Consider the following 13233-nt stretch of genomic DNA (forward strand, 5'->3'; position numbering starts at 1 on the left):
CACCCCACACTGTGAAGCCTTCTCTGCTTTCTTTAAGCCAAAGACTGACAACATAAGAAAGGACCTCATCTTGGATGTAAGCCGATTCCCCAACCACATCAGAATGTCTAACACTCAACCTAAAAACAAGGCATCCTGGCTGTACTTCGATACCTACTCGGAAGAAGCAATACACAAACTGCTCTGCACCTTGAAGCCCTCTAATCACCTCACAGACCCTCTACCTGCTAATGCTGTAAAAGACTTCATCCCCTTGCTCATCCCTCTCTGGACCAAAATCATCAACAGCTCCCTACAACAAGGCCTCATTCCAGACTCCCTCAAGGTGGGGCAGTCACGCCTATACTCAAGAAACCTACAGCTGATCCGTCCGACCTAAACAATTACCGGCCCATCACCAATATCCCCACCCTGGCCAAACTGCTGGAGAAATGTGTCCAACTCCAACTAACAAAACACATTGATCAATTTGACCTCCTCAACCCTCATCAATCAGGCTTCCGAGCAAAACATAGCACAGAAACAGCTATGACACACATAATTGATGACGCCCTCCAAATTCTTGATCGCAATGAGTCCTGCCTCCTCATCCTTCTTGACCTCTCTTCAGCATTTGACACGGTCAAACATGAGAACTTGCTGGAGCTGCTAAGCACTAGAATGGGTCTATCGGGAACTGTTCTCAAATGGTTTTCGTCCTTCCTTCACAACCGGTCTCAGAAGTTCAAGATCAACAATGTGCTATCTACACCCTTGCCTGCAGATCTAGGTGTTCCACAAGGATCCTCCCTCTCCCCCACACTGTTCAACCTCGTCATGGAACCGCTCGTCACCCTGCTCCAAGCCTCCAATGTCCAATTCCATATGTACGCTGACGACACACAACTTTACCTAAAGCTACAATCCCCGGAAGATATAAAACATCTGAATTCCACGCTTATCAACACTCAATCTTGGCTGGCCGATAATCACCTCAAACTAAATGCTCTGAAAACTGAGTTCCTACTCATCTCACCCCCGGCTAAAATTTCCACCACCCAAACCTGGCTCAATAACCTAACAGCACTCAATGTCCATCCTACCATCGTGGACTCGGCGAAATCCCTAGGCATCACACTCGACGCCAAGCTCAACATGCAGCAGCACGTTAGCAAAGCCACAAAAGGAGCTAATTTCCAAATCAACACACTGAGGAAAATTAAACCCTTCCTCCCTGCCGAAGACTTCCGAACTGCTGTACAAGCTTTAGTCATCCCTCGAATAGACTACGGAATTGTGGCCCTCAGCGGACTCCCGCTATCCACAACAGCACCCTTAAGAGCCTCCCTGAACGCTGCCGCGAGACTCATTACTGGCTCAAGAAAACATTCGCATATATCCCCAGACTTAAAGTCGCTAAAATGGCTGCCTTTTGAAGCCAGAATACAGCTAAAAATTGCAGTTATGACACACGCGGCCGTGCACTACAATGCACCCAACTACCTCGCTCAAAAGTTGTCTATATCAGGAGGTTCGAGATCCAATAGAAGTGCAAAAAATCTACTCCTGAAACCTCGTAGATTCCGGAAAGAGAAAACATACAAGCGCTCCTTCTCAGGAATGGCACCCAGGATCTGGAATGCGCTCCCTCCTGAAACCAGGCTTATCTCCTCCACTGCACTCTTCAAGAAAGAGGTGAAAACCATCCTTCTGGCCAAGATCTCCTGAACCTTATAGGGGCTGGATCAGAGACTCTGCATTGCTTTGTATCACTGTTCACCTTGTCCTTTGGCACTATACTTCCACTTGGTGGGGACACTATTACGTTACTCTCTTACTACCGACCAATATATGATACACTTTGGTTTACTGATTCACTCTCCCGATGCCCCCACTCAGTGTTCTCTATATACTAGGACATTGGTATAAGCCACCCACACACCCAAGGTGTACCTGAACACCTCTGTAGTGGGATCAATGACTTGTGCCGTCTTATATTACTTGTTTACCTGATTATATATTGATATGTTTTTTGTATGTTATTATTATCCTACCATGTTAGTGACTATTTTACTGCTCCCACTATCTCTGTTAATTCCTACTGCCCCTGCCCTGTCTTTGTGAAGCGCTCTGATATCTGTAAGGATCTTGTTCGCGCTATATAAAACTTTGAATAAATAAATAAATAAACATTTAGCTGCTTTTCGCTCTCCGAAACATAACTTACCCTCTGCTTATCTTTTCCAAGCGACCATCCCCATATTACCAGTGTCAGGTTAGGGATCTGCCTTCTTACTTAGCTGCTACTCACTGGAATTAATTTCATGTCTCTCTTTACCAAGTATTGGAATTCCCAGTCTTCAAGAAAGCGCTCTAAACTTTTTTTTTGTTTTATCAAATATTAGCCATCTAGTACTTCCATTCAAATATTACCTTGGCAGCACCCAGGTACACCCAGTGGGTAACAGTTGCACTTTAAAAACCAAGTAATCTAACACTCGACATCATAGAGGAATCCTGTCAAAATACTAGAACGGAATTAAACCTGCCTGATAATCCAACTTGACCTCTCAACCAGGTTTCATACTGTTGACTGTGACCTACCAACACCACCCTCTCCTTGCCTTTTGGTATTGGTGGGAAAATACTTTAGTGGATCATACATCTGTTATCGATGCCAACTGGAGGCAATAAATCATTCTTGCTACACTCTGACAACATCGTTTGGGGTCCTCTCAATGATCATTAGCCCTCCATCCCATTTAACTTATACCATGAACCTCTTGGGGAATTCTTACAAGCTGCTACGCAAATGTATACAGGAATTTTTAGCACCTCAACCTAATACATCAAAAAATACCTCAGCAGAATTCAAAGCTGGATGTCCAGACACAACCTGGAACTGAATCAAAACTGAAATCCTGATATTCAGCTTGGGCTCTAAATGCAATACAGCAAAAAACGTGCTTAAACTCTAAAAAAAAGAAAGCCTCTCCTTAGAGGTCATATAATATATCAACTCTTTAAGATTCATACTGAGTAACAAATAAGACTAGATGCCCACATAAGCTCTTTGGGGGAAAAGGCCCCATTGAGTCGATTAGGAACCTCATTCCCAAACAGGTCATCCAAGCACTGGGAATTTCAAGGCTACAATAGGAGATCTCCATCATCACAGACCGTCTTGTGACCCGGACAGCCCCCTTGTTGCTCCTGTAAGATTACTGATGCAATGAATTTTGAATGTTTCACACCAACACACATTAACCCCTTGCATGCTCGTGACGGAACCATTCCGCCACGAGCCACGGTGGTGCTGTGCTGGTGACGGAATGGTTCTGTCACGGCCCGGCCGCTGCGCCTGCGCGGCGCTGATTTCGCGCCTGTGCTGAGCGTTCTATTAGGCGGGCGGGGCTATGACGGAACCATTCCGTCACAAGCACAGCGCCACCACGGCTCGTGACGGAGTGTTTCCGTCATGAGCATGGCGGCGCCGCGCGGCCCCCCCACGCCCCCTAGCGCAGCGGCGGAATTACCATTGCGGCCAAGGGGTTAAAATCAAATGGTCTCCATTCCAAGCACATCGCACATTTAAGTATGCCTGCACTTTAAATACGTTAAAACTCAACATCCCCTTACTTGAAAAAAAAATTTGCTCTCTTAGGTTGACAATGCTGCCTCTGTGCCACAAAATCTCTATCTTGAAACGATTTGGTTCAACAAAACAGTCACACTAATCCAATCCTTCTCAGGATTTGCTCCAAAGAGCAGGAATTTGATCAACTTAATTATCTGATGACCAATCTTTCGCTGCTCTCAAAAACACTCTAAAATACTAATAAAAACTAGTACCCAAATCGTATTCATGCCATCACTACATGAATCTGTATAAGCTCTGTAACCAAATTCCACATGTAACATTGATAAACCCATATACTTGGATATCTAACCCCTGCTTTACACTTTACTTCCTTCCAACAGCTGCCAATTCTAACCCACTTATACCACGAAATATGTTATATCCATGTTACATCTTGCTTGCAACTAAAATATTGCCAAAATGTGTAATACCTGCAACTTATTTTTCCTTTTCTCCGTCCCTTGTATATTGTGCACCTCAAAGTATCATGTTCTTACACTATTTTGTAAAGTGCTTTAACATTATTCGATTATATCAGCGATTTGAAAAAATCTAAATAAATAAGAGAAATACATTCACAGACAAGGAATATCCTAAGGACTGCCAGTAGTATATCAGTAATCTAGAAAGCCTGCTTCAATGTGACAAAAAGTGGAGGCAGACTTTGGTTTTCAAACATTTGGTAAACACAAGAGGAGGAACAGATTTTTACAAAATTAATAGAAATAGGTGCTGGTAGCGGACTTGTGGAAAAGATGGGATACAAGGAGTCATCACATTGTGCTCGCATGCAGAAGGAGTGAATTGGCAAACTATACAAACTCTGTGACCGTTACCATAAAAAGTTATTAAATGTCATTTCCCCAACCTGCCTCATCTGATTTTTCTACCTGCATGAAAGTGATTTACTATATTTTCTGTCACAAAATTAACACTTTACCCGTCTTGTGTTGCTGGATACTCGCATTCTTGTCCTCTTGGAAATATGCCACTGGGATACAGATCGCAAATAGGTACAGATGGGGGATCAGTCTGATTTTTTGCTGTGGAGTAGAAAATAAGGAATTAACCAATTATATGAATAGTTACTAAAGTATCTAATAAATGTATGAAATCAAACATTTGCCTCGCTGAGCCAAAGACACAGCTAAAATAAAATTATTTTTAGAGCAAAAAAAGACAACAAAGCATTCTAAGCCAAGCTACAACTAAACTGATTCCTGCAATATTGAGCTGTTACTACCATTTCCAACTATACTGGCCACACAAGGTACCCAAAAAAAAAAAAAGACTTTCATTACATGGATATAGATCGAATGCAGTATTTTGTTAAAACCAAATATTTTTTAGATTTTCAATTAAAACAAGTGACCTAAATATTCCTCCTGCAATGAGAACTATGCTTCTACAGATCACACCCCTACCCATCCCACCTTCCAAGTTAAATACAGTTGCCACTACAAGTATTTATTGTAAGAAAGTGACTCTGTATACACTGGACCAAAGTAAGGTACAGTGTGCACAGGTTTGGCAGAGCCTAAGTTAGATATAACCTTACTCTCTAAAGTGGTAGCTTTGTTGAGCAGTAAGGCAGTATCAGAGTACAGTGTAAAGCATTTGTTGTACACACTCAGTCAGCAAATGTCTCACACACTCAAGAACTGAACACTAGGCCAATTGTTTTGCACATACAAATATATAGTTACTTTATTTTAGAACCACAGTAAGTATCAAATACTTTCTCAGAATGACATGTTGCAATTAAATACTTTCAAATAGCAATAGACTTTTAAATGCAAGAGATACAGTTATTGCAATATGCAACACAAGTTAAACACAATATAACATTGAGCTCAATGGGAAGTTAAGTAAATGCAATAAAACCCCTTTACGAATGTTTTTCTTACTCAGGGCTGGATCCTGGATTCAGCCCTTGTGCATTTCCTGTAAACAGTTGAAAATAAATCGTTTTTGTTACTCAGGCGATTTTTAAGGAATAGAAGTTTGGAAAATCGACACTTAGAAGAAATTCCAAGTGAGCCCAGCCAATGTTACCCTATGGAGAAAATCAATTTATCGGTCTTTGGGTAAGTACTAGGCTGGCAGAGTTAAGGTTCTGGAAGTAGACTCAGAGGTCTCCCAGGGTCAGGCAAGTACAGTTGTCACACCCTCAGTGGCACAGGGGCAGCCGGTGCAGAGTGAGTAGTCCCAATGTTATCCTATGGAGGATAGGGGGCCTTCGGTTGGTGGCTGCTAGCAGGCAGGCCACGCGGCTGTGGGAGCTGAGCTCCTGGTCACTTACACAGGGCAAGTGGGGAAGTAGAGTAGAATAGATGCTGCACTCCCAGTGGCACTCAGGCGGCTGGGTGCAGGGTGCTTTTGGGCCTTCGGGCGCCTAATGTATTTAAATGGGAAAGCTGGATGTTGAACAAAGGCTGCAGGCTCGGGGACGGAGATTCTTCAGGTGCGACCACCACTTCGAGAGGTAAGTTGGGGAGCTGTAGGTTAGGTAGCCACCCAGGAGTTGGGCACATACGGCTGTGGGGCGCCGGGTTCAGGGGTGTCTTTGGGTGTCGGGAAATCATACCCTCAGCTGGTCGCGGTTGGAGGGGTCCCTTGTTGTGAGGCTGCAGGCGTCGTCAGGAGCGTCGAGGAGGGTCCTTGGGCACTGGATTCGTGGTCGCAATCGCCGGGGGTGGGGGGACGACGTCCTTGTGGTCTTTGTTCACTCAGACACAGGCCGGCTCGGCGGGTGCGGAGTGGGCTGGATTTGCGGTTCCTGGATGGCACCAGGGGTTGTTGCTGTTTGAGCAGAACCACTGCTCATGGGAGTCCCAGTCTTTAGATGAGCAAGGCAGTCAGGTCCTCCGGGGTTTTCGAGGTTGCTGACCTCTGGAGACACCAGGGTTTAGCAGGAGCAGGTTCAAGGATCAACAGGCCTGTAGGGCTGGGGCCACGTCAGTTGGTGTCGTCCTCTTGTTCGCAGCTGCACGGCAGGTCTTCTTGTTCTTCTTCTTAGTTCAACATCGGGATCTGAGAAAGGAAGGTTCAGGGTGCCCCTAAATACTAAATTTAGGTGCGTTACAGGTAGGGCAAGGGCAGGGACCAATGGGGTGTCCTTGTGCGAGTACACCCCCTATCCTGCTCCTTTCCCGTGGAAGGGGGGCAGGAGCCCGTCTCTGTTTGGGTAGGGCTCCCCATCCTCAAGATGGCGGGAGCCCGGAGTTGTGCTTCACCTCGCCTCCCCCCCACCTGAGGGGTTGGGTTGGCAGAGGCTGGCACACCCCCTTTCCTCAATGAGGGTTTCCCACCTGTCTTACCGCCAGAGTGGGGGTCAGAACTAGTGGGGGCCTGTTGCTGATTACAGCAATTGGCCTGGAGAAGCTCACAAAAGGCGGCATGCCTTTGAAGCTTCCCCTGCCCATCCTGGGGAGGAGGCTTGGCACCTCGTCCCAGGATGTGCATTTTTTTCAGACCCCTGAGAGCGGCAAGCTCTCGACCCAGGGGTCCAGAAACATGTCTGGTGGTGTCAGCCTCGGTAACCACGCAGTCAGGACATTGGGAGTTGGTTAGGTTTCAGGGGGCATCTCTAAGATGCCCTCTGTAGTGCATTTTACATTAAATCCCACACTGGCATCAGTGTGGGTTTAATGTGCTGAGAAGTTTGATACCAAACTTCTCAGTCTTCAGTGTAGCCATTATGGTGCTTTGGAGTTCGTAATGAGAACCTCCCAGCACCATATACTCTTAATGGCATCACTGCACTTACAGTGCCCAAAAATAGCCCTGGGTACTGTAGGGGCACAGATTTCATGCACCTGTGCCACAACACTGGCATAGTGCACCCAGCTAGAGGGGTGCCTGAGATAGGGCAGTGTGTTTGTGGGCATGTGCCATGTCGACTGTTTAGTTCTGCACCAAGACACTCAGCCTGCCAAGGCAGTGGGTGTGTATCAGGGTACAGGGCCTTTAAGGGTGGCACAATAAGTGCTGCAGCCCTTAGGGGCCTTTACTGGTCACAGTGACCTGGGTACCTAAGGTACCATTTACCAGGGGCTAACCTGTGGCCAGAGATGCCAATTGGGTTTAGGCTTCAATGCAGTTTTAGGGAAGGAACATAGGCCCTAAGAACCTGATTGGCAGGAACCCAGGGAACACTCAGTCAAAGTACATCAGCAATTCAGCAAAAAGTGGGGGGCATACCATGCAAGAAAGATGGCACTTTCTCACATTCATACAGAATTTATTTTTGGGTCAAAAGCAGCCATCATTGATAGATATTTTACATTCTTTACTAATTGTATCCTGTTTTTTTCTGGCCAGAGAGAAATAAAGGACAAGAGCTACTATATCACCATTTAAATTGTATTTATCAAATTACCAGTTTACAAAACAAGCTGTGTAATGTGAAACCAGCACTGCTATGGCTTCTCAGCAAGATCAATTATAGAATGTACGCTTGAAAAAATGGTTGACTTACTGAAGGATATTTCTGTATAAGTGCCTCAACTGTTAATGAAAGAGTATTCAATTAACAAAATTACAAAATGTACAAAAATTGACAGCGCCGCCAGGTGGGTGGGTGGGTGGGTGGGTGGGGTGGGGGGGGGGTGTTATCATACGTACATACCAGTGTCAATTAAGTACCAGTGCAGAGCACTAGAAAACTCCGACACAAATTAAGACCTTATTTATCAGAGCTTACTTTTAGCTACATTTCTGCACAAGCACTGTAAATCCACCATGCACCACGGTTTAAACCTGTAGTCAGACTCCAAACAAATAATTTGAATTTACAGTGGCCTCTTAGTGAAGGCTGGAAAAATTGCATACGACTCTCCAAATCCCAACAATTAGCCATGACTAAACCGCATTAAAAATCCCAAGGAAAAACACCAGATCAGTGGAGATGTTAATGAAATAAAAATACCATGCTCAAAAAGGCTAAGTTCGTCTTTTCGTACAAATTAATTTATCTAGAGGATTAAATCCATTACACAGTTTTGAGGAATCTGGAAAACGTCTGATAAATGTATGCAGTAAATCTATGCTAGATTTAAAAGAAAAGTTGGGCAGCATATTATGTAGACATTGGTGCCGCTTTATTTACCGAACACCAAAGACAGGCATTCACTCGGGAAGAAACTACCAAGAAAACCTTGCATTGGTGTTTAACAGGCTCAATGATGTTTTTCTCCTGGTCTACTTTCAAAGAATCCTAGTGCCTATTCAATTATTTTTTTTCTCAACCACTAATAGTCATAGTTGGGTCCTCAATGTGAGGAGACACAGAAGACTGCAGTAGAAGATCCAAGCATCCAGGAACTCCTAAGTGCAATTGACTATTTTCAGTTGACAAGTAACGAATAGTTTTCTTACCTGTTGGTGTAGTTTTGCAGCTTGAAGATCTTTCTGGATTCACTATGCTGTGCATTATTCCGCGGTCTTGTGGTTGGGTCCGGATTCGTAGTCTTTTCTTTGTTGTTTTTTTCGTAGCCCAGGTGGGCGTCGGCGTCACACCTCCTTGGGTGCATTTCCGGTGATGTCGGCATGCTTCCTGCGGAACTCCCACTCTTGGGCGCCATCTTCGGGTTCTTTTTTTCCGTGATTCTTTCGTTTCCGAAGTAATGGCAATGTTCTATTTAGGTGATATTTTACCGCTTTGTACTTTTAAAAATCCTTTTTATTTTCTTTTTTATTAACCACCTCTTCTCTTTCCAGCCTCATCTTTCTGGCGGAGGCGGGTGGGTTCGCTAGTGAATCCAGAAAGATCTTCAAGCTGCAAAACTGCACCGACAGGTAAGAAAACTATTCGTTTTGCAGCGTGAATCTTTCTGGATTCACTATGCTGTGCATAGATTTTGTAGCGGTTTCTCATTTCTGTGGCGGCTGGGTGGAAGATGAGCGTTGGTTATTGAATATGTGCTGGAGCACCTTTTGTCTGACTTGTTCTTCCTTGTTCATCTGTATATCCACACAGTAGTGCTTCGTGAACGTGTGCACCGAAGCCCATGTTGCCGCCAGGCATATGTCTTGTATGGGTGTGTTAGCCAGGAAGGCTATTGTAGCACCCTTTTTCCTAGTGGAGTGGGCACGTGTCCCCTCTGCTAGCTCTTGTCCTGCACGTTTGTGGCAGAGTCGAATTGTTTGTGCGATCCATCGCGCAATAGTCTCTTTGGTTACTGCCTTGCCCATGAAACTGTTGGCGAATGACAGAAAGAACTGTTTTGTTTTCCTGTGTCCCTTCGTCCTCTCAATGTAGTGCATGACTGCCCTTCTGGCGTCCAGGGTGTGCAGGGCTCGCTCTGCGCTAGTGGTTGGTTTTTGGAAAAAAACTCGGTATCTGTATAGACTGGTTCATGTGGAATTTGGACACCACCTTCGGCATGAAGTGTGGGTCAGTCCTCATCACAACCCTATCATTGTGTATTTGTATGTAGGGTTCTTGTAGCGTCAGTGCCTGAAGCTCGCTTACCCTGCGTAAGGACGTTATTGCAACCAGGAAAGCTGTTTTCATAGTTAGCATCTTTAGGGAGGCCTTGTGAAGTGGTTCAAAGGGCTCCTTCATGAGTTCCGTTAGGACTATGTTCAAGTTCCATGCAGGTGGCGGCACCCGCTTGGGTGGTGCGATCCTTTTCGCTCCTTCCAGGAATCTCTTCACCACCTGTGATGTGAAGAAACTCCTGCACGTTTCTCCCCTTGTGTAGGCGACTATCGCTGCCAAGTGAACTCTCAAAGAGGATGAGCTAAGGTTCTTCTCTAGCAAGTGCGTCAGGTACTTTAGCACTGTGAAGTCCTTCTTTTCTGCACCACATTGTGAATCTTATCCATTTCGCAACATAGCACTTCCGAGTGCTGGGCCTTCGTGCCTCCCGAAGAACCCTCAGGGTGCTTTCTGGCAGTCTCAAATGTGCGAACTCTATGTCCTCAGGACTAGGCTCAGGCTCTCTGGCTCTGGGTGTAGCACCTCTCCCTTCTGCATGGAGAGTAGGTCTTTCCTCCTGCCGAATCTGTGGGGTGCACACTGTGTCATCTCCATGATCTGCGAGTACCATGTCTGTCTGGCCCACAGTGGCGCGACCAGTATCAGGGTCATGTTGCTCGCTCTGCACTTGCTCAGCACTCTGTGCATCAGTGGTATCGAGGGAAAAGCGTAAGCAAATGTCCTTGACCAGTCTATCCATAGGGCATTCCCCAGGGACCCCTCCTCGGGCTGTCTGGATGCGAAGTTTTGGCATTTTGCATTCCGGCATGTGGCAAACAGGTCCGCAGATGGTGTTCCCGATCTGTCGAACAGCCCCCTTGTCTCTTGAGCATTGAGCTCCCACTTGTGGGATGCCGATGTCTGTCTGCTGAGCCAGTCTGCCTGTATGTTTTCCTTCCCTGGTAGGTGTATGGCTAGCAGGTCTATCTTGAGAGGGATGGCCCATCTCCATATCTCCTGCGCCAGCGTTGAAAGTGTGGCTGACTGTGTGCCACCCTGCTTGTTGATGTAGAACATCGCGGTGGTGTTGTCTGTTTGTAGCAACACCTTGTGCTTGTAGTCTTGTTTGAAAGGCTTTCAGCGCAAGGAAGATTGTCTTCAGTTCTAGGTAATTGATGTGCTTCGCCGCATCTGTTGGCGTCCACAGTCCCCTCACCTTGAGCTCCTCCATGTGAGCGCCCCATCCCTTCAGGGATGCGTCTGAGGTGATGGTCACTGTTGGCGTTGGGGGCGTGAGAGGTTTTCCCCTTGTTATATTCTCCATGGTCCACCATGTCATCTCCTTCTGCACTGCGTGCGTCACAACCACTAGATCCTCCCAACTGCCTGTAGGTAGTGACCATTGCTCCTGTAGCCATTCTTGAATGGGTCTCATGTGGGGACGTACATTTGGTACCAGGTGGATGCATGATGCCATCATCCCCATGATCTTGCTCGCAGTCCTCACTGTCCGAGCTTGTCCCTTCCGGTAGAGGCGAGTTTCATTCACCAGCGCCCTCGCCCTCTTCTCGCTGGGGAACACCTTGCCCTGTAAGGTGTTGATCTGTGCCCCCAGGAAGATCTTCACTTGTTCCGGCTCCATTGATGATTACTTCCAATGGATGGAGAACCCCAGGCTTATGAGCGTGCTCGTCACTGTCTGTGCGTGCTGCTTGCATTTCTGGTATGAGTTTGCTTTCACCAGCCAGTCGTCCAGGTAGGGGTATACGTGTGTTCCCTGCCTTCGTAGGTGCGCTGCGACTGCTGCGAGGCACTTTGTGAAGACCCTTGGTGCCGATTTCAGCCCGAAGGCTAGTGTCGTGAACTGGTAGTGGCTTTCTCCGATGGTGAACCTGAGCATATGCTTGTGCTTTCTGTTCATTGGGATGTGCAGGTAGGCGTACTTGAGGTCTATTGTGACCATGAAGTCCCCGATCTGCAGTTGCGGGAGCACCTCTTGCAGGGAGGTCATTTTGAATTTTTGCGTTCTTATGAATTTGTTCAGGAACCTTAGGTCCAGAATGGGTCTCATTGTCTCGTCTACTTTTGGTACCAGGAAGTACGTTGAGTATATTCCTTTGTTTCTTTCCCTGAAGGGTACCCGTTCTATGGCCTGCTTCTGCAGGAGTTCTTTTGCTTCTTCCTGAAGGCGCTCTAGCTGTTTGCTTGCTAGTGGCTTTCTTTTTGGTTTTCTGCTTGTTGGCCTCCCCTCCAACTCTATGCAGTATCCGAATTGGATGATGTTGAGGATCCATTTGTCTGATGTGATTTCTCTCCATTCATGGAGGTAAAATCTTAGTCTTCCTCCCACTGGTGTTATGTGGTCGTAGATGTTTAGCTTGTCTTGACCCCTCTGTACGTGCTGCCCCCTGGGATCTTTTCTGTGGGCGGGCACACAGAGTTTTCTGAAGTCACTTAGAGGCGGGCTGCTGTCCCCCTCTTCTATTCTGTCCACGTCCATTTCCTCTCCCTCGAAAGGACTGGCCTCTTTGTTGGTACTGCCAGGACTGCTTCTGCTGACCCTGCGAGTCTGCCTGGTGCGTTTGTTGGAAAGCCTGGTGTGATGTACCTGGCTGGTTTCCACCTCTCCCGCCAGGCCTCCGCGACGGGGTGCCCCTTTTGTTGCCTCTGAACTGCAATGCTCCCATGGACCTTGCTGTTTCGTTATCCTTTTTTAGTTGACTCAGCTTCTCGTCAACTGTTGTTCCGAAAAGCGTATCGCCGTTGAACGGTGTGTTCAGGATGCTGTGTTGCACTTCGGGTTTGACACCCGAGATCCTGAGCCAGGCGTGTCTTCTTTCAGTGACACCCATCATCATGAGCCTGCTGGAGGTGTCTGCTCCATCCAGGGCCGTCGTGAGGCAAGAATTTGCCGCGTTCTTCCCTTCTTCAACCAGTTTTTCGGCCTTCTGCCTGGCATCCCGGGGCAGATCCTTCACCAACTGCCCCAGCTCCTCCATGATCTGGTACATGTGCCTGTTTATCAGGGCGTTGGAATTAGCCATGCGCCAGTGGGTCGCGGCATTCCGTTCGATCCTTCTGCCCACCAGATCCATCCTCTTGCTCTCCTTATCCGGTGGTGGTCCAGAAGTAGTGGGCACGTTAGCCCTCTTTCTTGCTGTGGCCGTGATAATGGAGTCTGCGGAGACCG

At 46.8% G+C, this 13233-nt stretch overlaps 1 protein-coding gene across 1 annotated transcript in view; it reads right to left on the reverse strand.

Annotated features, from left to right (window-relative positions):
* METAP2 (methionyl aminopeptidase 2) overlaps positions 1-13233 on the reverse strand; it is a 163848-nt gene that overhangs the window by 95909 nt on the left and 54706 nt on the right. The window contains exon 4 of the mRNA XM_078675913.1: positions 4560-4662. Coding sequence (XP_078532039.1) covers positions 4560-4662 — 103 coding nt within the window. The remainder of the gene's footprint in view (positions 1-4559; positions 4663-13233) is intronic.

This window comes from Lissotriton helveticus, chromosome 1_1 (genome assembly GCF_964261635.1).
Source record: "Lissotriton helveticus chromosome 1_1, aLisHel1.1, whole genome shotgun sequence".
In the NCBI taxonomy this organism is placed as follows: domain Eukaryota; kingdom Metazoa; phylum Chordata; class Amphibia; order Caudata; family Salamandridae; genus Lissotriton; species Lissotriton helveticus.